The sequence below is a fragment of the Stegodyphus dumicola genome, chromosome 2, assembly GCF_044657685.1.
Source record: "Stegodyphus dumicola isolate Sdum_Otavi_A_Nest chromosome 2, ASM4465768v1".
Taxonomy (NCBI): Eukaryota; Metazoa; Arthropoda; class Arachnida; order Araneae; family Eresidae; genus Stegodyphus; species Stegodyphus dumicola.
Window position 1 is genome coordinate 228,149,521 of NC_140769.1, and position 26,058 is coordinate 228,175,578.

At 32.9% G+C, this 26,058-nt stretch overlaps 1 protein-coding gene across 3 annotated transcripts in view; it reads left to right on the forward strand.

The window, feature by feature from the left end:
• Sec16 (endoplasmic reticulum export factor secretory 16) overlaps positions 1–26,058 on the forward strand; it is a 99,310-nt gene that overhangs the window by 57,152 nt on the left and 16,100 nt on the right. For all 3 annotated transcript variants that reach the window (XM_085811850.1, XM_085811851.1, XM_085811852.1), the window contains 2 exons: positions 2,485–2,604; positions 12,429–12,598. In XM_085811850.1, the coding sequence (XP_085667976.1) occupies positions 2,485–2,604; positions 12,429–12,598 (290 nt within the window). The remainder of the gene's footprint in view (positions 1–2,484; positions 2,605–12,428; positions 12,599–26,058) is intronic.

A 26,058-nucleotide genomic window follows, 5' to 3' on the forward strand; every position in this document is an offset into this window, starting at 1 on the left:
TCAGAGTTGTGTATGAAAGTCAAAAAATAGAATGAGACATAAAAGATATAACATACCTTTATTTTTCCACATAGGTACCAAGTACATTGAGACATTTGTCATATCACTTTATAAGCTTCAAAAAGCCCTCCAGGAAAAAATCAGGGCTTTGCATATGGAACAAGCGTTGAATGGCTTGTTTCACTTCAGTATTGCTTCCAAAGCGCGTTCCCTCGAGATTTTTCTTCAAAGCCGGAAACAGATGGAAGTCGCTTGGTGCGAGATCAGGACTGTATGGCGGATGGTGTAGGCGCTCCCAACCAAGAGTTACAATATGGTTTTGCGTTGCCGTCGCCGAATGTGGTCTGGCATTGTCATCCAACAGCAGAACGCCAGATGTGAGAAGCACCCACTGCAATCAGTGCCCTATATGGCAGATGTATATCAGCGAGCTTTACGTTCATGTAATATGTCATTCTATTCTCACTGTATCAGCAGGAGAAATGAAGTTTCACAGAGAGTGTGGCTGCAACTATCATGCACATGCTATGTAATCTGACATTTCGATATATGTAACGCCATCTTTCTCGTACACCAGCCAAATCTGTTAAAAAGCAAAGGAAAGTACTTTGCATGATTATAAAAAAAACATAGCAAATTCTAACTTTTCTTAAGGTTAGATTAAGATTTTATCTTAAATCTGGATATCAAAATTTCACTGACCATTGTCAGTACAGTCAAAAGTCGTTAATTCGGACACCCATAATCCGGACCTCAAAGCTACAAACTTTCTGCGCATGCGTCAGCGCGTAAGACCTTTACGGCTGCGAATATGCTTGTGCGCGTGCGCAAAATATGTTTATGAGTGCGCGTTTAATGTATAACAGACATTATAAGTTAAGCTAAAATTATCTAATTATCTATTTCAGTTAATGTTGCAGATTGCGTTGTTCCTTAATCTTCGAATTGGATCTGGCTTATTATTTTTTGCAGACTGTTAGAGCAATTTTATAAAAGTAAGCTTGAACTTTCGATTATGTCAAATAGAATTTCTGATATACATTTATTAATATGTAAAGGATCTACAAAGCGAAAGTATATTTCGAAGTTCATTAAACAAAAAGTGGAATTGCTGCAAAAAATGGATAAAGGCATATCCTTTGTTTATCTAAACTTTAACGTTTGTTTATCTAAACTTTGTTTATCTTTAACGCCGCAGCATGCAATGTATTGGAAGTTGATCTGTCAGCACTATCCTTATCTTCAGGGCAGATGTTTTTATTTTATTTGGCTTATAATTCCTTACTAAATGTAGTATTTCATCTCGATGTACTCCGTCTTTGATATGATTTAAATCAAATTCCTCGTCATTATAATTCGCTTCCGATAAAGAAGAAAGTGACAGAGTTTATTGAAAACGAAAAAATTTCGATTGACAAATTAGTCGGTAGACACAGCAATTATAGGACTTGAACAGCGGAACTTTGTAACTGAACAAAAAATTATGTCTGATTATAGAATTAAAGAGAATGTATTATCACATAAAAAACGAAGCAACTTAAACAACTTACATTAAAAGAAATGTTTAATAACGTAAACAAATAAATATTAAGCTTTTTTTTGGTACATTTTGATACCCTTTAGATCATAATTGTTCTTTATTTCATAAGTTACGGTTTCACATTTTTAATTTTATAATTTCTGCATGCCATCTTACCAGATTTAAACTGATGATCTATAATCCGGAATCGCCGAAGTCCTGTCGAGTCCGGATTAACGACGTTTGACTGTATTTTATTTAAATTAATGTCAGTTTTTATCAATATATATTTGTATTATTTAGTTGTTTATTGATAAAGTACGAACTTTCAGTGATGTAGGCTAAAACCTTTAATAATTTAATTAATATAAACACCACAAATCGCCAATTCAAGCACAAGTGGATATTGAAAATATAATTCAAGTTCAGATCTTGGATTGAGGTTTTTATGATTTTCTTCATGTATGACAATTATAGCCACATTTGTGTGGGAGATTACCACAGAAGCAGTCTGCCCTTAGGCTGATAGTCTTGTATACTTTGTTTTAAAATAATTAAGTGTATCTAATTAATCTAATGACTAGTAGTCAGATAAAATTCTCGAAGTTAGTTTCATAAATGTAAATGCTGTTATAATTTTTTTAATCTGAGGTTTACCTCAGATTTCACAAATACTTTTTTATGTATTGGACTCTATTTGTAGTTTTTATGTTGCAGTTTAAAGTGTATTTATTACACAGGCCTGAAATAAAGGAGCTGTGTCTATAACACTAGAAATATAATTTTCTCCATAATATTTTTAATATATATATGTGATTTTATCTTAGTTTACTTCAGCTTACTAATAATTAATGGAATATGGATATTTGTAACAAAGAAATTCTATTAATGTATTTAAGATTATTTTATGAATATATGAGTATTCATGAAATGTTCTATGTTAATATGTTTATTTTGACTTGTAGGTTCATCTTATCAAAGTGTATCAAGCACAGTAATGCAAAATGAAATTAACAATTCGTATAACTATTATCAACCTAACAGCTGGAACAACATGTTCCAAAATTCAGCTGTGTTATCAAATAGTAAGTTAAATGCCTCATTTCCTTGATCAGTAACTCAAAGATTAAAAAATTGTATAAATGTCAGGTAGTCAGATTAAATGTACAGTTTTAATATCATATCTGGAAGATGGTAGTAATTAACTGTTGTGTAGTGAAATTTTATGTTTACTATGTTTTTATAAACCATGGCACTTCTGTTTATAAATTTTCTGCTTAAGAAATTGTTTTTGTTGCCTGCACAAGTTTCTAAAGTCGAAAGTAAAAAAAAAATATCGAAAGCATAAGAATTATCACTACTAAGGAACTTCCACTTTCTCCTTCACATGTTTTCGTGTTGTAGTGGATGCGCGCCCACTCAGCGCATCCAGCTGATTTTTCTATTTCGGTAAATACCTAATAGCTTTACATGCTTATTATCTTCATCATGATCTTTAATGATAAATCATGATATCAAATGGTTTTACTGTTTGTACTAGCTGATTGAAATGTTTCAATCTTTCTCTTTTATTTCTCTCTTCTGGTATAAGACACTAACCTTGCACTGTGTTTTTTTTTTTTTTTTTTTTTTTTTTTTTGAGATTATATGTGTCGAAAGCTGCAGTTGGGCAGCCATGACTTTCCATGCTTGGTTTGAAGTAAGTGGAAGCATTTATATTGTCTGTTATCTTAAAATAGGAACTTTAAACTCTTCATGTCACTTCCTCATTTATGATTGTAGTGTGTCATCAGCACCATACAGTACTTATTTCCTCTAACTTATTAGAGACTACTTTGTCTTTCTCTATTGGTGTATGTTACACTAGTGGAACAAACTAATCAGAAATGAATTTAAAAAAAAAAAAAAAAAAAAAAAAAAAAAAAAAAAAAAAAAATGAGTGTCCTTGACCATTTTTTGCAGTGGTGGTTACATGGTTAAGATATAAGCCAGGAAGGGAAAATCACCTTAATATGCCTCATGTAAAGTGACAGACTGTAGTACATGTTGCTGTGGCTGATAAAAACTACGAGGGCCATCCAGGAAGTAGATTACGTTTCCGTCTGTGTCCGCTAGGGGCGGGGCTAGCGCGGCCATCTTGGGGTCAGAGCGTTGCGCAGCTCAGTCTGCATCTAGCCGTGCTAGTGAGAGGTTCGTGCTGTGCTCCGTTCAGATACTGCGACGGTTTGAAATGTCTGCGTTAATTGAAAATCCCGCGAGCTGCGAGGTGCGCTCAGTAATAAGGTTTCTGACTGCAAAAAACTGTAAACCGATAGAAATCTATCGGCAGCTTCGTGAAGTGTATGGGGACAACATTATCACTGAAGGTGGAGTGCGTCAGTGGGTCATAAGATTTCAAAATGGCCGAACCAATGTTCACGACGAAGATCGAAGTGGGAGACCCAGCATAGTGACCGCCGAACTTCTCGAAAAAGTCGATGCTAAAGTCCGTGAAAATCGAAATTTCACAATAACGGAACTTTCTTTGAGTTTTCCACAAATTTCGCGAAGTTTGTTGCACGAAATCATCAGTGAAAAGCTTGGTTACCACAAGTTTTGTGCAAGATGGAAGGCAAGAAGAGGTAACGAAGTGGTTGAAGGCGCAGGCGGCCGAATTTTTCGACGAAGGAATTTCCAAGCTCGTACATCGCTACGATAAATGCCTTAATTTGTATGGTGACTATGTAGAAAAGTAGTATTTGAGTGTGGCTTTCATCTGTATATAATAAAATTTGTTTCCTATACTTTGTTTATTTTTTTATTCCAAAACGTAATCTACTTTCTGGATAGCCCTCGTACATTCCCATGAAAATGCAGGAAAGGTCTGGTTGAATTTTTATGTTAAATTTGAAAAGGGCAATAATGAGACACTTGAAATTTTATGGCATTTGTATAGTGGTTTGAAACTAGCTCGCTTCAGTATTTCATTAGTGGAGATATTTAAATGATGGTAACATGCAAATGATTGATAGAGTGTATTCTGGCTTGTCATCCGTTGCGATTACAGATGTTAACATTGCCAGACAATGAATGTTTATATTTTGAAAATATTCTGAAAACTCATTATGGAATCCAAATGAAGGGGAAGGAAGCTGAATTTTATAAAACAGTAGTTTTTGCTTCAAGACAATACTCAGCCATGTTTTGCTGCAGTAGCATTGGCAGTGCTGCTTGAAATTTAAAGGGATAGCACTAATATGTTTTGGAACAGCACTAAAATGTCTTCGTATTGTCAAGACTTAGCAACAGATGATTTTTGGGCATTCTCAGTACTGAGAGAACAAACAGTCGTGTGAAAAGAAGTTCACTGTAGATGAGGAAATGAAAAGTGGCATGACTGCATTGTTTGGTGATGTTGCAAAACCATATATTTCATGTTCCTGAATCATTCATGAAATACTGTAAAAATGTAGTTCAGTATGAACGGTTATACTTTGGAAGTTAGGAAATATGCGTCATCTGATTTTGAATTAAAAATTAGTCTTGAAACTTTTCAGATCAGCTGTATATTGTTAAATTACGTAGAACTGTATGAGTGATGTGTTAAAAGTACTTTATTTATTTATTTTTAATTTTATATGGTTTTCAAATTGCCTGACTGTATTCATTACCAATTTATTGCATATTTATAACTTTTATGCGCCCTTATTCATAAAGATTAAAAATTTTTTCATGCCATTATTATTGTTGCAACTCTCAGGGCTACAACGTGCAGGTTGCAAATTAAAAAATCACAGCAGGGATTATTAATATAAACCTCTTTGAGTCGACTTCAGGTTGGCTCAAGACATAAAGTACCTGGTCGAAGAGATCTAATTTCTGAGGCACCTTGATCACACATCCAAATCTGGACACTTTAGCACCTTGTAGGATGATACTAGAGTCATTTGAAGAGTCATTAGAATCCGAATGCCCATCACTAGATATAGAAGAAATAGGATTAGTAAAGCAGTTATCGTGTATGGGATCAGTGGGGGTGTCCGTTAATGGAAATACTCACTGAATGGGACGAAGCAGCATACCAGCCTGAGTCTTCAGTTCTACAGTTCTCACATTGCCATCTTTCCCGGGAATGAGTCGAATGACCTTAGCTAAAGGCCAGTGCATCCGTTTTTTGATGTCATCTCCTATTAGGACAATTTCACCCAACCGTAGCTCTGACGACGGACCTTTCTTATTTTGGACCAGAAGACCTAAATATTCTTTCCTAAATCTTTCTTAAATCGTTAAGTAGTTTTTAGCGATGTCTAACCCTTTTTCGAAGACTTATTTAATCGCAAAAATCAACATCGGGAACACCTAAGCTACGATTCTCAATGAGAAACATGGCTGGGGAAAGTGAGATTAAATCATCCGGATTTTCCGACGGATAGGTAAGAGGTCTAGAGTTAATTATTGGCTTACAGTTGCATAATATTGTGTACAACTCCTCGGTTGTGAGAACCGCATTACCGAGTGTCCTCAACAGTTTCTTTATTACACAAACTAACCTCTCCCACCAGCCACCACACCAAGTGACTGTGGGAGGATTAAAATTCCATATTATGTGTTGTATAGCTTTTTGCCTCAAAATTTTTTCCCAATCAGTGTTACTAAGTTTTCTTTTCACTCCTCTGAAATTAGTTCCATTGTCGAAATAAATTATTCTTGGCCTCCCTTTTCTGGCTACGAATCGTCTCAATGACAACAATAATGTGTCGGTAGACAATGAGGAAGTCAATTCCAAATGAATGACTCTATATAGTGCACATGTGAACAAAACAATCCAAACTTTTTCATCTCTCTTCACATACAAGGGGCCTGCCAAATCAACTCCTACCACCTCGAACACCACTGCATCATTGGCACGATCGCCTGGTAGAGACACCGGCTCGCAATCGGGAGACTTGGCCTTGTATCGATTGCATCTTATACAGTTTTTTACTACTTTCCTGACCGCTCTTCTGTCCCTCACTATCCAAAATTGCTCCCTTAATATTCCGAGTAATATTTGAGTTCCAGTGTGACAATTTTGTAAATGATAATATTTTATCAGACACTTGGTGAAAATAATTGAACAAATAAATGCAGGGTTGTCTGTTCGCTGTGTAATGCGTGTTTTCACCCATTTTACACCTTCTCTGTCTGAAATGACACTCATATTGGGAATAGAGTCGGCGGAGGGAAAATATTTTGTACAATTTTTATAAGAGTTTTTTTGGCATATTCCATCTCATGAATGGTTAAATCTCCAGTCTCTCAAAAAGCATGTTTACTTTTTGCGTTTTTCACAAACCACAATACCCATGCGACTAATTGAATGATGGATTGAAAATTCGAAAACCTAATTGCATACCAAGGTATTTCCTCTTCAACTGAATTAAGGTTACACAATCTGACCTTCCTTTTTTCTCTTTTTACCTCAGAGGTCTCGTAAGCCAAGCGGTCTAGTGGGCAGTTGTTAATGGATTCCAGAAGCCAGGACAAACCCTCCCACTAAAGAGAATCGGAAAATGAACGAGGGGAACTGCTTCTTGAAAGTATATCTGCCGGGTTTAAATCACCTGGTACATGGCACCAATACTGAGAAGGAATCAGACTGTTTATTTCTTTAACTCTATTCGCAACAAAAACTGACCAATCACCATGGTTCTTAATCCACCAGAGTCACTCCATGCAATAATTTTCAAATCAATAAAATCTAAGGTGGTGTATACTGAGTGAACCAGTCTTGCACCAATGCAACAGGCCATCAATTCCAACCGGGGTATTGTCAGAGATTTTAACGGCGCTACCCTTTATTTGGCTCTGATCAATCTAATTTTGACTCCCACGGGCATTACAGTTCTAATGTAGGCACATGAACTATAGGAGCTCTTGCATGCATCAACGAATAGATGCAGCTCTGAATTTTCATTTATCTCTACATATCATGGAATACTAATTTTCTCAAGATATTTAATTTTATCCTGCCACTTCTGAAAAGTTTTCTGAATGTTGTCTGGTAAGGGGTCATCCCAATTTAAATTCATAGTCCAAGCCTCCTGTAATAGTAACTTAGGTAACAAGGTAGTCGGACTCAAAAAAACCTGCGGATCAAAAATTTAATGTGCCATAGCCAAAATATTATGTTTACTTATCTCCTTATCCATTGAATAATTAAGATTACATTAAAACATCTCGGAGCCATTACTTCTGTTGCCTTAACTATAAAAGTTTCTTGCTGTTTGATATCGTGAGCCCCAGTGACACAATTGTCAACATAAAACGAATGCTTTAATTTTTGGATCACATCATCAAACTTGTCAGAGGAATTACCCAAGAGATGCTTTATCAATGCTGAGAGTTGGAACGGAGATGAACAAACGCCGAACACCACTCTGCAGTGTCTGTAAATCATATGCTCTTCAAGAGTTGGAAGAAAAAACCTCAAATAATCTCTGTGTTCTGGGATAATACTCAGCTGAAGAAACGTTTTCTCAATGTCCAATGATAAACCAACAGAATACAATCTAAACCTGTCAGTTATATCAGGTATGAGTTCAATTAAGTTCGGCCCTCTATTGAAACAATCATTTAAAGACAGTTGATTTCTCTCTCGGCTGAAGCGTCGAACACCGGCCTTACCTTCATTGTCTAGCTAGTATGCTTTATAACAGGTCTATGGGGCAAATAATAACTCAAATTATCAATTTCAGTTTCAGGAACCTTTTCTATTACTTTTACTTCTTTCTATTGCCTAAAAACTATAGTCATCTAACTCATTTTCCTCATTAACTTGTTGACACATTCTTTGATGCTTTTTAAAAGTCACAGACTTATTGTTAGGTAACAGAATTTCAGATTTAAAGGGTAGTGGCAATTCGTATCGGCCATCAGAAAGACCATTTAAATTCTCTTTAAATTGCTTAATGGTGTCAGAGTGACCAAGTTTACGTTTAACATCTTCATTTGGGTCTGTTATGCCAATGGCATCTAAATTCCAGAGTTCGGTTACGCTAAGATTAGCACAATGCAACGAAACTATGAGTGCCATGAGCTTGCTCTCAAGTAAATCATAAAGTTCAGCTAAATCTCCTTTAAATCGACCAGCATCATTTTTCGTTACTATGGAAAGTAGATCTCGTACATAAATCTGAACCAAAAGTTAACTCTCCTGAAGTGTTCTAAGTTGTGCAATTACCTTTGAATAGTTTTCTTTAGAATAGAAGAGAAACACGCCAATATGACAATCAAAGTCACAATAACAACCTTGTATTTAGCATAAGTATATTAAAACACTCAATCGATTTCGAGGGCAGCTAAAGGTCCTTCCTCATCAGGAGAACGAAATTCCTAGAAAGGGGAAAAAAGAAGAAAAATAAAGCATTGGCAAAGGAGTCTCAGAAACACGTGGTCCTTATCAGCACTGAACGTGGTCGTAACCAGATTTTGAATCAGAGTTACATTGGCCGCCTACTTTTACTGAGCCAGTCTCTCTGATCAAACGTATGACACATAGACTAAAACGCAAGAAAATCAGCGAAGTAAGAAAATAGGGTGTGAGGGACAACTGCAACTTCATGCACCAAGTACAAACTTCGAATAAAGGGAAAGCAATCTCTGTAACGGCTTTTTATACCCTCCGCTAGTACCAAACACAAGGAGGCAATGCCATCTATTGGCAAAAATAATAACTAAGAATTATGTTAATAGAATTTTAAAGGCATTAGGAAGGACTGTTTAGTGAATGACTGGACTTAAAATCATTCATTAAACGTGCTAAATCCTTGTGAATATGAAAAGCCTCAAGAAAATCCAATTCACCAACAGAAGCCTTTTGGATAATTTTTGCAGATCCAAAGTAAAAAATTATGATTAAATTTCCAACTATGATGCACAGTTGAAGACTTATTAATTTCGCTTTTTCAAACATAAGATTCATATTCCTTGATACGGAACTTCAACGCTCTTTTTGTTTGGCCAATAATATAGCTTAAGCCACACTGACACAATATACTATAAATTCCCCAAGAATTAAAGCAAGAAATGCAATCTTTTAAATTGAACCGTGAATTTTATTGATAGGGGAGAAAGTGACTTTAAAATTGAATATCTGGAGAAACCATGCAACTTTATAACTACAAGGATAAAATGGAAGCACGACAAGGTCATTAATATTATTTCTAACAGTGGAATGTCTTCATTGATGGAAATCTGAAAATTTTTTAATGGCTTTATCAATGATCAAGGGAGAAAATCCTTGGTCAATAGCAACTGCTCTCAAATAATTAAGTTCATAGGTAAGGAAAGATTCTGAGGAACAAACTTTGAGCGCGCGGAATACATTATAGTAAAAAGAAGCCATTGCTTAACAGGATGGCATGACTTATCATGGGGTGGTAAACAAACTGCAAAGTGTTTACGGTACACAGTAGTGCTAAAATCAATTTCATTGTGGATTATAAGAATATCAAGGAAGGTTAGGAAATTGTTGGATTCAATATCAAGAGTGAATTGGATGACTGGATCAATTGCATTTATAATAGATAAAATCTTTGGATAAATCTTCTTTATTACCGTCAAAAAGCGCGAAAATGTCGTCTACATACCGAATCCAGAGACGAAAAGATAGTTTATCAAATAATTTCACCTAAAAATAGTACATATAAATGTTAGCAAGTACAGGACTGAGAGGATTACATATAGCCAATCCTTCAATTTGACGAAAATATGCATCTTGGAAAACAAAGTGGGTTTGACTCGGAAAGACTCTTAGTAAGTGAAACCAACTCATCAATTTTAGTACGTGTGAAGTGGAATTCCCGAAGCCTATTTTTAAGACATTTTAGTGCTCCTTCGACCAGAACATTAGTAATCAATGATTTGACATCAAATGAAACTATAATGGAACGCAGTGGAGAAATATCTTCAACTTTATCGATGACTTCAAAAGAATTTTTTATGGTGGGAATATTGTTAGCAAGTAAAGGAAAAAATCTGGAAACTAAATATTTGGCCAAAGGATATGAAGCTGTACCTGTGTTTGATCAGAGAGCTTGGCTCAGTAAAAGTAGGCAGCCAGTGTAACTCTGATTCAAAATCTGGTTATGACCACGTGCAGTGCTGATAAGGACCACGTGCTTCTGAGACTCCTTTGCCAATGCTTTATTTTTCTTCTTTTTTCCCCTTTCTAGGAATTTTGTTCTTCTGATGAGGAGGGACCTTTAGCTACCCTCGAAATCGATTGAGTGTTTTAATATACTTACGCTAAATGCAAGGTTGTTATTGCGATTTTGATAGTTTTCTTTGGTTGGTGGAAAACTTGTCACCAGGCTTGACACTTTAGAATCTGCTACCACATATTGTAACAGATATTGAAATTTGTCTTCATCCACAATAGAATAATCTTTGTGAATTTTTCAAACTGTGACCCAAAGGCAAGAAAGTGTTTCGCTTCTCCACTAAATTTCCTCAATTCAAGTTTCGGAAGCCTGAATTTCCTTTTTTGTTCAGTTGTTGTTCCTTCCGAAACCAAATTTCCCTTCTTTTCATTCTCTAGCAATGAACAAATCAAGCAGAACTTGTCTCGGTATTCTTCTGCTTTCAAAAAATCTTCGGAATATTCATCTTGAAGAGTATCATCACTTAGCAACAAATTCAAAACTTCTTCTTGAGTTGTTTCTAAATGTGTGAATTTGTCTTGAATCTGTTTAAACAGCGAACTGGCTTCATCACTTCCTAAACTTTTGTTTTCGATCTTCTGAGGTATATCGTTACAGCATACCTGAATTGCTGTTCTCAGCAATTTTTGTTTTGCTTTCAAAACTTCGATATCCATATTTTATGAAAAATATAAAATAGCAGACGCCAGATTTACTGTGTTGGAACTCTCAGGGCTACAACGTGCAGGTTACAAATTAAATGATCACAGCAAGGATTATTAATATAAAGATTTTAATATGGATATCTCACACAAGCGGAAAACGGTATTATTAGTCTAACAAGTGCATACATATACTGAGTGAAAAGGGAATTTTCCCGCTTAGTTCACAGTTAAAGAAAAATAAGAATAATAATAAAAAAAAAAGTCTAATCACAAGTGGCGCTCTTTCTGTCGACTTCGCCCAGCCATTGCGTGATTGTCTATCTGAAGCAGCCGTCTCCTACAAGTGTTGATGATACTTACATTTTAAAGATGAATATTGTGATAATTGAAATAACGCCAATCCAAATATTATAATAAATGGGTCAGATAACTACTAATATGAACTTCAGCAGTAAGTTAAAAGATGAGCATAGTCAATTTCAGTTGTTGATACGTTTCCAGAAATAAATTGAGACATTTTCTCAATATCAGGAGTAATTTTTTGATACTCACCTCTTATCAAAAGTTTGGTAAACTCTTATCAGAAGTTATAACGCTTATTAAAGACAGAAATTAAGTGCTTTGGACTATGTGTACCTTTTGTAGTGAGATTATGTTCCTCAAAAAGTGTTTTGTAATGAAATTATGTTCCTCAAAAAGTCTATTATTATTATTCAGAGAGATTTTTAAAACTTGGAACTATGTTCCTTAAAGTTATAAAAATTATTAATTTGAAAGTTTCCATCATGATTTTGAAATTGTTCTGCCTTTTCAAAATTTATGTTAATAAGCCACTTATATAGAAATGTTAATTTTGTTTTTATGGTATATTTTTAAACTGCCACAAAAATCAGCATTTGAAATCTCAAACTCCCTCCCAAAAAAGTGTTGCTTTCCCATTATGTAATTATTAGTTTATTTAATCTTGTATTAAAAATTACTGAAATAAATTTATATTCAGTAATATTTTGGACTTCATAGATTTTAAATTTTTTAAATTAGTACTTTGTAAACATGTGCTAAAAATTGGTTATTGAAACTTAGATCAGCAAGACAATCAATCTGTGAATGCATACTATCAACCAGAAATGATGAAAAAGTTTAACACAGAGAGTAGCATTCCAAGCCATGAAGAAAACGAAACAACAGATGTGCCGTCCTCTCCTGTAACTCAGACTCCACCATTTGATTACTATTCTGGTGGAACTCAGCAGGTATATGTCTATTTTATTCATTATTGTTTGAGAAATTTTAAAATTGAGACTCAGTAGCTTGTGTTAACAATTATCAGGATCTTTTATTTTTCCCCCATTTCTGAAAATCAAAACTATAAGTCGTCCCTTTTTTATTACATGGATAATTTCAGATTCTTGAGTCATTCTCTTCAATAGAACATATTTATTTTTTTAAATAATATTCCAAAATTTCAAGCAGCAACGTAAATTCCATAGCAATAACACCTAGTAAAATCGAAAATTTTCAGATTGTTCAATGAGTATGTGGTTATATTTTAAAGCAAGTTCTTATTATCATATGCTAATTGTTTACCTCAATCACATGTTAAATATTCCTAAATCTTTATGGTTTTTCAAGCCTTCTTTGTGAAAATGCATTCTTTTTCATGCATTTTCCAGGCATGCTTTGCTTCTTTACATATTCAAATTTCTTTCCCATTTCTTCAACATTCTCATGTTCATGTAAAATATTTTTTGAAATATTGTGATTTGTAATGAATAAATATTCGGTAATTTGTAAAACATTTTAAGCAAAAATTAAAAATTATTCAAATAGATACATTTTTATGTATTGTCCTTTGATAGATTCCTCGTATGTTAACAAATTCCACGTTAATTTAAGCTAATGAAGTTTATGTATTAAAATATGAGGTATTATAAAATTTTTAAAAAAATGTAAATTACTAAAGAGTGGTATGTGTTTGGACACTTCAGATATTTTTTGCTAGTTTGCTAATTATACAACTGATGTGGTTCATTTGGTAACATGCAAGGTAACTGCTACATTTGATAGCATGTAAAATATGTACATTGAGTTAGTAAAATGTTTATTTCCAATTGTAGTTTCTGAAATGAAATTATTTGTTTTGTTATTCATTTTTAATACTTTCTTTTGTGTTTTTCTGTTTATCAAGGATTGAATTGACAAGTAGAAGATCATTTATGTGATAAATGTAAGACTTTAAATTAACAACATTGACGGATTTAGACAGTTAAATTCCATATATTCCATATTGGCTAAGAAAATGGACTGCAGTTTCATTCATAATCAAATATTTTTATGGTTAGATAACATTACTAGAATTTTACTCTTTGGAGACATATTTCTATGTATTACTAGAATTTTACTCTTGAGACATATTTGTACTATATATACATATTATTAATTATATAAAAAGCTAGTAATAAAATTTAAAGCCATTCATTATTTTGTTTCATACTTTTTTTTTCCAGCTTTGTTTCTCTAATATCTATAAATAATATATATCATTATTTAATTTTTTGTCTTATTTTTAAACATTCATGAACACTGTTTTCCCAAAATTATTAAAAATAAATAAAGTACATAGATGTGTGTGTGATATTTTAATTGCATAGACACCGGTACTTTAACTCTCGATAGTCATGGCTGAGGGTGAAAGCATACAGATGAAACTAACAAAAACTGGATTTTGACGAATCGCCAATATCAAATTATTTTGTTAGGTATTTATCCAATCATAATTAAATACGATAATTTTTATGTACACTGTCTTTTAAAAGAATGACATAAGCTTCTTAGACAGGAAAGTATAAATGGCACGGAGATGTTTGCATGGCAGAAGTTAGAAAAAGGAATGACATAGTTGCTTGCGAAGCAGTATTTATACTAAGTAGGTGCATAACCTTCGTCTGTCACACGACATGATTTATTTTCAATGAAAACTGCAATGGATTCTCTGTTGCATATCTACTACATGGTTTTTTCTGTGTTGTCACTAAAATATGTTCTCCAAGATTTTAAAAAAAATCTTCTAAAAAATTGTGATTTAGTTTCTTATTTTGTTATAAATTCTTCAGAAAAGGTGTGCTTCATTCTGAAAATTCTTCAGAGAGTTATTTTTAAAGAGTTATTTTGAATGTTTTTAAAGTCAGACCTGAGTGTCAAAAATGGTGAGTCAGTGGTGATTATTGCAAATTCTTCAGTATTGTGTTTAGTTTCGGAAAATAATAATAATAATAATAATAATAATAATAATAATAATAATAATAATAATAATGGAAACTAGGTCTCAAATGAAATCAATTGCAGAAAAAGCCGAAATGGTTTCAGTAAGTATGGATAAATTTCAGTGTGCAGTATATGATGGACAAAGTTCGGATATTCCAGTAGATAAATATATTTTATTGTTTGAAAGAAAATTTACCAGTAAAAATATTACTGACGTAGACAAGACATTGGTGTTTTCACAGTGCCTTTGTGGTGAGGTATTATCATTTTATGTACATGAATGTGTTGATTTAGAGTGGAAAACCCTTAAAGATAAATTTCTTACTTATTTTTCAAGTGCTGAAACTGTTACCTTTAATGATTTTGTGGCTATTTCTTACTCTAAATTCAATGATAATAAGTATTTCCAGCAAAAGTATCTAGTTTAAAGTTAAATGACATATGTATCTAGTTTAAAGTTAAATGACAAAATTATTATTGATGCTTTGAATCAGGGACTACCAGAGCAACAGAAAATGTTACTAACTGTACAAAATATCACTTCTTTGCAAGATTGGATTGCAGTAGCATGAAAACTTTTTCCCGCAAGTTTTTCTACCTCAAGTTCACTGGGAGAAGTAAATAATACACCAACATTTTCAACTCCCTGGTTAAAGCAAAATTTTTACCAGCCTAGATATCCTACTCCAAGGCTTTTTTAGTCTAGACAGTATGTTCGTCAAAACCAAGCCTGGAGAAATTTCCGGCCATGAAAGTGGCCTATCCTTATCAGTCATTTCCTTCGTTAAGCTATTATAATGCAAATTCTAAAAAAACTGGATTTTGACGAATCACCAATCTTTATTTTCACACATATCCAATCATTTTGGTAGACATTTATCCAATCATAGTTAAATACGATAATTTTTATGTACACTGGCTTTAAAATTATGATATAAGCATCTTAGACAGGAAAGCTTAAGCAGCAGGGAGATGTTTGCATGGTAGAAGTTAGGAAAAGGAGAGACATAGTTTCTTGCGAAGCAGGATTTATACTAAGTAGGTGCACAAGTCTAACTAAACTGCTATTGGTTAATTTTAGAATTGTTTTGTAACATGGAAAGATCTTGAATTTGGGAGAACAGGTGAACTTAGGGGGAAGAATTTCAAATTTAAAATAGTCAGTTTTGAAGTTGGCAATTATTTGGATGCATAGCCATCGTATTTTATTATATTTTACACACACAGACATATATATATGAAATGTAGAATCTCGTACATTATTTGTGCTGTGCAGCCGGAGCAACAGGAATGAGACAAATTTTGGAATATAAAGTGATACGTTTATTTTAGCATCCATCTCACAAATGTTCCTCCTGTACCTCGAGGAGAAGCCCTATTTATAGATATGTATGCATAATAATGCTCATCCAATCAGCGATATTAATTGAAATCATGAGGTGACGCTATCTTCTCATCAGAAGTGTTCTTAAGAACTTTATGTAATATGACAGATTTATGCATTTGGCAATTTGGCGGGCGCCAACAGGTTAATATAATTTATAATAAAGAAAGGATTTTGCCAAAATTTAGGAACAAGGATGCAATTTAGGTAGAGAATCGTCAACACATTATTAAGCAATAAGATTAGAATTTAATTTAATCAATTGATTCAAAAATATCATTACATATATGTATACCGAAAAGACAAATTACTGTATGCTTTTGATTATCCATGCATAGCAGTGTACGCACATGTGTATTCAGTGTTCTGCGGAGAGTGTATAAAAAATAAACATGCACAAGTCCTGTTATGGAAAAGATTCTTATTATAGAAATCAGAGATTTATGTAATTGTGAAGAAGTTGATGCAATACCTGAAGTTATATGCCCCAAAACTGAAAATGTAAAATTTTTCTAATATGTCAATTAAGAAAACATCGAGGTATAGTTCAATGGCAGTTTGACTGAGCCGGACTTTGAATGCTTGAGGGGTGTGGATATTGTTTCAAATATCACAGGAACATAAGAAGCAGAGAATGCTACTTAAAATATAAGCAGAGAAAATAGTGACACTTAGATTAGTCCCAAGATAGTGATGACTTCTGTTGAAACTCTGTTAGACTTCATCAACCAAAAGGAATTCGAATACAGTGATAAAAAAGCACTTCAACAAATATTAAAAATAGTAAAATTCAACAAATATTTAAACATTCTCAAAAATGGAGTAAAGGTTACTGATTTTTTAGAGAAATAATTTTTGCAACATGTATGAAAACTGATAGTTTGGATTATCCATGTTTTTAGTCATACCTGATCTGCTTCGCAGCTTTAGCCCAGATATTTGTGAGCACATTATATCATGTATATTTTTTGTGAAAACATATAGATACATAAGTATGTGGTCAATGTCTAGTGGATGGATGACATACTTGATGAATAGTATATATGTATCAAAGTTTTAAATGATAGATAAGAGATAGTACAGTACAAAGTCTTTAATCAGGACGCCCATAATCCGGAATGATCTATAATCTGGACCGCAAAGCTACAAACTTTCTGCACATGCGCGTTTAATGTATAACGGACGGTATAAGCTAGGCTAAAATTATCTAATTATCTATTTCAGTTAATGTTGCAGATTGCATTGTTCCTTAATCTTCTAATTGGATCTGGCTTATTATTTTTTGCAGACTGTTAGAGCAATTTTATAAAATGTAAGCTTGAACTTTCGATTATGTCAAAAAGATTTTCCGATTCTGGAGCTGCCAAAGGATCTACAAAGCGAAAGCATGTTTTGATGTACCGCTTCCAATAGTGAAGGAAGTGACAGAGAGGTTATTGAAAATGAAAAAATTTCGATTGACCTGTTAGTCAGTATTCTCGACACAGCAATTACAGGACTTGAACAGTGGAACTGAACAAGAAATTATGTCTGTTTATAGAATTTAAGAGAAAGTATTAGCACAAAAAATGAAGCAACTTAAACAACTTACATTGAAAGAAATGTTTAATGAAGTAAACAAATAAATAATAAGTGGATTTTTTTTTTTTTTTTTTTGTAAATTTTGATACTCTTTAGATCATAACTGCTCTTTATTTCATAAATTACGGTTTCATATTTTTAATTTTATAATTTCTGCATGCCATCTTACCAGATTTAAATTGATGATCTATAATCCGGAAAAACCCCTAATTCGGAATCGCCAAAGTCCCGACGAGTCCGGATTAAACACTTTGTACTGTAATAATGGATAAAAATGCCGATTAAATTGAGTTTGATTCTTAATAAATTGGAAGCATTTGCAAGACTGGGTATTTGATTTCAGCAAATGAAGAACTTGTGCATTTCACATAATACTACAGCAAGAATGCACCTGCAGTTTGTGAAGTTTAAAAAATGTGTTAATCATAAAGAATATGAAATTTAATGCAGGTGCTGTTAAAATCTTATGCACAAGAACTATTTGTCAAGGGATAAAGGAAACTGAATTTAACAGCCAAACATACATTTTATTTCTCATTGCTGACTTCAAGGAAAGAATTTAAGGCTGCAGTTTGAAAAATCTTACCATCTGTGCATCTTAGAGTATTGGAAATATATCATCTGATCAGGATAATAATCTATGAAAGCTCAACTGTGTCATGCAAAGTATATCTGCCAGAAATCTCATGATGTAGTGGATTCTCCTTTGCTGGCATTCTGTAGGGAGAGCTGGTGGTGGTATGACAGTCTGATCTTAATCAGGCATTCACCCTCTAGGAAAGAATTTTGTATTTTCAAGGAGGGAATGTGGTCAACTGATTCCACTTACTTCTTACTGTCCCATTAAAATATGATCTAAATCTAAATAAATGTATATGTATTTCGAGATTTTGAAAGGGAGGTGGAGCTAAAGAGGTTGAAAAACACTAGATAATAACACTAGATAAACTATTATATATAGAGTAATTACTTGAGCACACTTTGAATCTCTCATACTGCAAAGAAATTCCTAGTGGTCATAAGATATGTTAACTTACTCATTGTTGCACCCGTTTATCACTGCATAATGATAGTCTTCTAAAATATGTGGTTGTAATGAAAGTTTTCCCCGAAAGGCATTCTTAATAGAGTTAGGGTGAAAAAAAAACATGAAAGCGGTACTTTTAGTGCGGTAGTAATCACCACTCAAATCTATGATTCTCTGCTAACGTTTTGGTGGTTTTCCAAATCCTTCGTCCCAGAACCATGGTGGCTGTGAGTCCAAAAACAGATCAACCTCATTTGTGACGTCCTATGTAGAATGGAAGATAGCATGAGCAAGATGTAGCTGCAGGTGTGAAAAAATGTAGAAGTCCGAAGGAGCGATGTCAGGGCTATAAGGTCGTGTGGCAGAAGGTCCCATTCGAATCCGTACAGAGTCCAGCTGGTGGATGCAGACACATGTGGTCTTGCATTATCTTGATAGAACCTTACCTTTTTGCACCAGAATTTAGTTCGACGTTTTCCCTTGATAGCAGCGTTAATGTGGACTAGCATCTTGCTGTACACCTTACTGCTGAGGGTTTTACCTTTTTTCAGATACTCTTTGTGGATAATAACCATGGCAGTCCCACCAGGTACAAAGCATGATCTTTTTGTTAGTCAAATTGTGCTTTGCGATGCTACGACAGGCTCACTGATCACAGAACAGCCCCCTCTTTGGCCTGTATTGTTGAAATAAATCCACTTTTCATCACAAGAGATGATCTGGTTCAGAATTTTGTCTTTGCGTTGATAATTCAGCAGATCGGTGCAGGCCCAAACACGTTTTGTCCTTATCTGCTTTAGTTAGCTCATGCAGCACCCAGGAATTGAACATGTATGTCAAGTTTATGCAATGCACAGCAGGACTGATGGACATAACACTAACATCTAAGACCCTTATTACTTCTATTGACGTGCGCGGCTAGGAGGGACATTTCCGAGAAATGAGATTCTAGTAGCACTGGTTTATATGGTAGGCTTCCGAGAAATGTTTCATCTGGCTAGGCGCAACATGTTCCAGCTATGAGCAACATTTTGGAACCTTTCCGAAAATGTTCCGTCTGGAGACGTGTTCCACGTACGTTCCACCAATCAGACGAAAGTTCTGCTTCTGAAAGATCACAGTAATTTTCAATATGGCAATGGTTCTTGTTGTGAAATCATGGATGGTGGAAATAGATGCTGATTTAATTGAAGAAATACAGAAAAAGCCGTATATATATATTGCTGTTTTGTTGCAGTATAAGCCATTTTTAAATGTTTATATAGTCATTAAATTTATAATCGCGGAAATTTCAGAGTAGACAATATTTTATGACGTGCTATTTCTAAAGATTTGTTTACAAATTATTTGTTGCCAAAAGTTCGCCAGTTGTTGTTGTAAATGTTATTGTTATATAATAGAATTTTTTTTATTAAGGGGAATAATTTTTTAAAATATGTTTGTGTATGCGTGATTTTACTTTTCTGCTAATTACTTTTATTACTTTTAAATTGAAATTGCATAATCAGGGATTATGTTAAGATCAGCGATTATGTATATTTATTAAAACATAGATTATTTAATAATGAGGGTACATATTAAATTTGTATGCTCATCTTCATGTTATTAATGAAATCCTTTTTAGATTATAAACACATTAAGAACTATATTTTTATTATAAATGCTACATATTGAAACATTGGAAATTTATGGATTTATTATTATGAATGATGAAAAACATTTGTATATACATTCATTTATAAAAAGCTTATTCATTATATTAATATTAATAAACATACGTCAACAATTTCTAAACCATCGCATTTTTCTCACTATGTTTAGGTAAATATTAGATGTGTCTGTATATTGTTACATTTTTTTCTGACACCAGTTCTTACATTATTTTCTTCCTTCACATTCGTATGGGGTTCGTGTGGATTTGGAGTGAATAACGACAACACTTGTTGAAGCATCGAAACATACTTTATTTACCGATATTTATCAGGACAGCTTCAAAACACTTTTACAGTCGTCGAAGATCTACTATAAACACGCTGGAACAATCAGTGACACAGCCTTTATGCTGTCAGGCAATAACAGTGGAAAAAGCTTCACTGAAAAGCACCAAAGCACAGCTCCTGACTCTGATTGGTCGTTCTCGGAACTCCACGCTACAGCTTGCGATGCACTCAACAACACGCAGAGCACAGCTCCCGACTCTTCGGCTCAGTCGTTCCTGGAACTTAACACTCTCTCACGATGATGCACTAACCGCAAAACATTAAGAGACTCTTTCAATGCACTCGGCGCTAGACTTCGAGACACTCGCTGAATGACTGACTATCACCTCACTAGACGAGGCACACTCTGATTGTGGACCAGCAGGGTTTACATAGCTTCTGGCTTGTGTTCGAGAACATTCTGGGCTAAACTGGTAAGAATTTGTTCCAGAAAATTCTCCATCCATCCATGGCATATCGCCAAATGGGCCATTTCTCACCAAATGTGGCAGCCCTGTCATCCTTTGCGATTTTATGGCAACCCTAAAATTGCTGTGCAGTACGCAGTGAACTGGAAGTTGATCTGTCAGCACTATCCTTATCTTCAGGATAGATGTTTTTATTTTATTCGGCTTATAATTCCTTACTAAATGTAGTATTTCATCTCAATGTACTCCATCTTTGATGTGATTTAAATCAAATTCCTCGTCATTATAAATATCACAAATACACATCAAATAGTTTTCTGGGTGCAATTTTCTAATTTTGACTATGCCTAATGTATGCTTTACGCATGCGCGCGTTGAAAGAAATGTTTAATAAAGTAAACAAATAAATATTAAGCTTTTTTGTTTTTATAAATTTTGATGCCTTTTAGATCATAATTGCTCTTTATTTCATAAATTACAGTTTCATATTTTTAATTTTATAATTTCTGCATGCCATCTTACCAGATTTAAATTGATGATCTATAAACCGGAATTGCGGAAGTCCCGACGAGTCCAGATTAAAAATTTTTGACTGTATATAACAATTTGTCTATTTTGTACATAAAGCTTTATATATATTATCAGCATAAAAATATACATTACCTAAATTAATGAAAATATTTTTATTAAATTTGTGATAAGCATTATTATTTAATTAGTATTTTTTATATACTTTTAGTGTTTAAATGAATGATCTTCTACTGTATATTGTAGTTTCTACCTATAGCTCCTTCTTAGATTAAGCAGTACCTTCAAGGTCTTTAAATTTTATTAATGTTGTAAAACTTAGTGCAGATATTTCTTTGCTATAATAAATGTATTCATAAAAACTTTTTTTAATATATTTTATTTTGGTGATGCTGAAATTTTTTATGAGATGCAGCATGATTTTGTGTGTGCTGCAAACTTTGATTTATGCCTGCTATTATGCTATATTTTCTGCATAGATTAGGTGCTAGTCAGTAAGTATTTGATTTTGTGCACGAGGCTGGAAATTTTTTGTTTTAGCAACAAGAAGCTACAAATTTTGTTTCTTTATGTATATATATATATATTTATATATATTTTTACAACTTTTATTTTATTGTGTTTCTGACTGCATATGTGTTTTTTTACTTTTCAAAAGATGATTTGAATTTATAAACAATATGTTTGATCAGAAATAATAAATACTGAATAAGTAAAACCAAACATTAAAAAAAAGTTGTATATAGCAGTGAATGTGAAAAGTATTTGTGGATTACTCTTAAAAGTTGAGGTATTGTTTTCAACATGTTAATTTTTGAGAAATTATTGTGAGTTACTCTTTAGTGTTTTATGGAGGTGTAAAAATATGGAATTTCTGTGTAAAAAATGACATGAAGAGTTTCATAATATTTTGAAATGTTATCAACAAGAACAAAAGATTATGAAAATGATAATTTTTTTAGGAATTTGAATGTGATTTATCATTTAATGCTAAAATTATATAGTATGGTCACCTTGCAAAATATCATACTGATGAGGAATGGAAAATGGCGTATTACAGCTTATGCAATGAAATTTCATCCTTGAAGTCTGTTAACTCAAGCATGTAGCACAGAGATTTTGTGAATGATTTACAAACATCATACGATTTTCTGGATTTTTTTTTTTTGGGGGGGGGAAGATTTGTTTTGCACATAACAGTTCATTTCCTTAGCTTGCATAGTGATACTCTTTTTCTATATCTAATGCATGCTTTCTTCTTCCTTGTAAACATGCATGCATAATCTTTGCTCTTTTCTTAATCATAACATGTAATGTTTTGCTGTGATGTATTGTAAAATGTTTATTAGCATTTTGATGAGATTTCAGGTTATTTGTCAATAAATTTGATTGAGAGAAGTAAGAATCAAGAGCCTTTTCATTCCACCTGTCATTATCTTTGAAACTTTATTACTATTCTGTTTTCAGAAAGAATAATGAACATTCAACTATTTCAAACAAATTTGCTGTTATGTCAGTGTGGAGATTGATAGATGTAGTCGAAGATTTAAAAAAATCAAAGCATGAAAACTTATTTTGTATTTTTCAATGACTGAAATCAGGTGTTGTTATTCTTGTTGTGTAAAGAAAGTAGAAGCTTTCCTAAATAGCGTGTGTTGCTAGTGTACACATTACTATTTACTATTCTTCTCTTATAATGCCTATGTTCAGGAAATATTTAATTGACTGCATATCAGGTGTTTTATGATAAATCCAGCTCATTCTTTTTAATCTTCAGTCTCAATTTTAGTATGACTAAATATGTCAGTTTTGAAATTTCTAATTGTACACTGTAGGAATTAAAATTATGCAAGTTGTTGGGTTTTAAGCCAGAATCTGAAAAATAGGTTTATTTATTTATTTTTTAAATTTCAGGCACAAAATTAGCATTTAGTCAAAAAATTTGGTATGCAAGAGACTTCTTAACCAGAAGCCTAAATTAAAAATAAGTATCCTTTTTTAAGCTCAATTACTTTATTAAAAATAAGAAAAAAATTGGTATTCAAGTATATATACATATTGTTTTGTATGATGTCATATTCTGTAAATAATAAAAATGCAGCTGTTCTTCCTCAGAAGTTTATTTATTTATTTTTTGCATACTTTTTCTGTCTGTTAATTACATCTTCCATTTTCTTCTTATTAGTAAAATTGGGTGCGGGGGAGTATTTTTAACCCTTTCAGGATGGGTGTTCCATATACGCATTCCCTAAGAACGTCTCTTACAGCCGGGCGTCCCATCCACGCATCGCTAGAGACTGCATTCAGAGGACGGGTGATGCGTATACGCATTTTAAGCTGGAACGTTTTTCTGAAAGCCACTAGATGCCATTCTATGTCCATTACTTTTGAAATGCACACAGTTTTAGGTTCCTGACCTTGAGTTTGATATATTCTGTGTGACTTTGGTATTTTACTCTTCAAATGTTGCGAGGGTGGGGGGGGGGAGCGAAAGCGTTAACAGAGGTGAGCTCTTTAATACGCCACGTGCTAATGTAAATATTCGCGTATCTGATTTATATGCAATTCCTTTTCTAATTCTATTTATTCCTCTACTATATGCGGTCTTTCAGTGTTACTAGACAGCCCGGTCAGTTTTGAATTGACTTCAGATATATTCTCGTTTTTGCTCTTTTTATTTCTGGAAGTCTTACCTCTTGTCTATTATGGTGCAAAGGCACTATTTATCAGAGGAAGAATACCCTCGTATGGTTAATGAACCATTTAACTAATGCAGATGAGAGTGATGATTCTTTTTCTAAAGTTTTACAAAGTGATACTTTTTCTAAGAGTTAGAAAGTGATATTTCTCCGTTCTTCGAGATTTACCACACTCAGTCTTCATTTTAAATTTTGTTACTTCTTACTGTAAAAAGGCTTTATTGTATTCTTTTAATTAATTTTAGACTGTATTGATGGATTATATCAATTAAAACTTTGGAATAATTTGAATAGCTCTTCCGAAAGTTATTACAAGATAAGGAAATTTTTAAGTATATTTTCATGTAAAATAAAGAAAAAAACGTTATCAAGTGCTAATTTTAACATATATAAGAGCTCAAGTAATAATCTAAAATGATACCAAAAATTACAAGGCTAGAAGTGAAACTTTTTTTTTTCTGATTTTTTTTATAAAATTAGGCTTAGCGATGCAAAATCTCTGTCCTGTACAGTGACTGCATTCAATTCCCTTCTGTCCCGCACAAGCATCTTGAACAAAGGTGCGCCGTTGCGAAAAGGTTAATCAAGAAACTAATAAGCATTTTGTACTGTAATAAACATGGCATTTCAAGATCAGTTTTAACAAATACGTATTCACATTGACAAATTTTATTTTAAGAATATGATAAATCAAATGAAAATTTATCTGAAACCTGCAAGATTTTTCAGTAAATATTAAAAGAAGGAGGAGATTTATTTCTTTTGAATCTAAAAAATATTTTTGATGCAAAATGTTAATTTTCTGTCGGTGATATGAAATCTTATATAATAAGCATTTTATATTTCACATTTGCTTTCATTTTAAGAATAAAAAAATGAATAGGAGAAAGCTTTTGATTGCATAATTAAATTCATATTTATTTTCTTTTTAGTTTTTAGAACTAAATACTTAAAAATTGCTGTCAGATTTCGCAAAGTATTCCATTTATTATTCTCTCTCTTTTTTTATTTTTTAATTTGCTCTTGATATATGCTTGAATACACAAAATGAGATCTAATGCTTGGGTAATATGAAAAAGCTCGCATTATCATATTTAATTAATTAAGATATCCAGTTGGAATGTTCTACGCAAACATTATTAGAATTGTAAACATTATTAGAATATTTTCGAAAATTATTTTGAAGTAATTTTAAATGTTTACGATTGCCAGAATAACATTAGAAGTCATTATTTCTGACTATTGAAATATATTTCTCTCTTCATTAGATCAAAATTAATAATAATAATAATAATGTGGCACTATTATTTGTCTAGTAGAAAAATTAGATTTAGTTTCAGTACTACATTAATTTCTGTGTGACTTAGTTTTTCTGCTTTTGCATGACTCATTTTGCATTTCTCATTTATAATATCCTTTCTTGTTTGCATGAATTATTAATTTATTCTGCAATGCCTTTCAGGGATTTTTAGTATTTGATCTTTTCATATTCCTTTAAAACAGCTGTGCCAGCTCTAACTAGCTTCTTTAAATACCTTTCAATACATTTAATGTAAGAGATTGTTTTCAGTGCACCAGTGTGATAAGTTGACTTCTGAAGCAATTCTCTTTTGAAATCAATTTAAATAATTTTTTATAGCTGTATGTACTGTTTAGTGTGATAACTCAGTATGAAAAGGTAATAGGAGCATTCTTAGGAATTACTAATTGTCATGCTGCAGGAATGTAGAACAAAGATCAACCTTTACTAAAGAGAGATCCAAAAGTCTTTATACAGTTTCAAAATGGGATTTTTAGAAAATAGATGTGTTTCAGATAAGTTA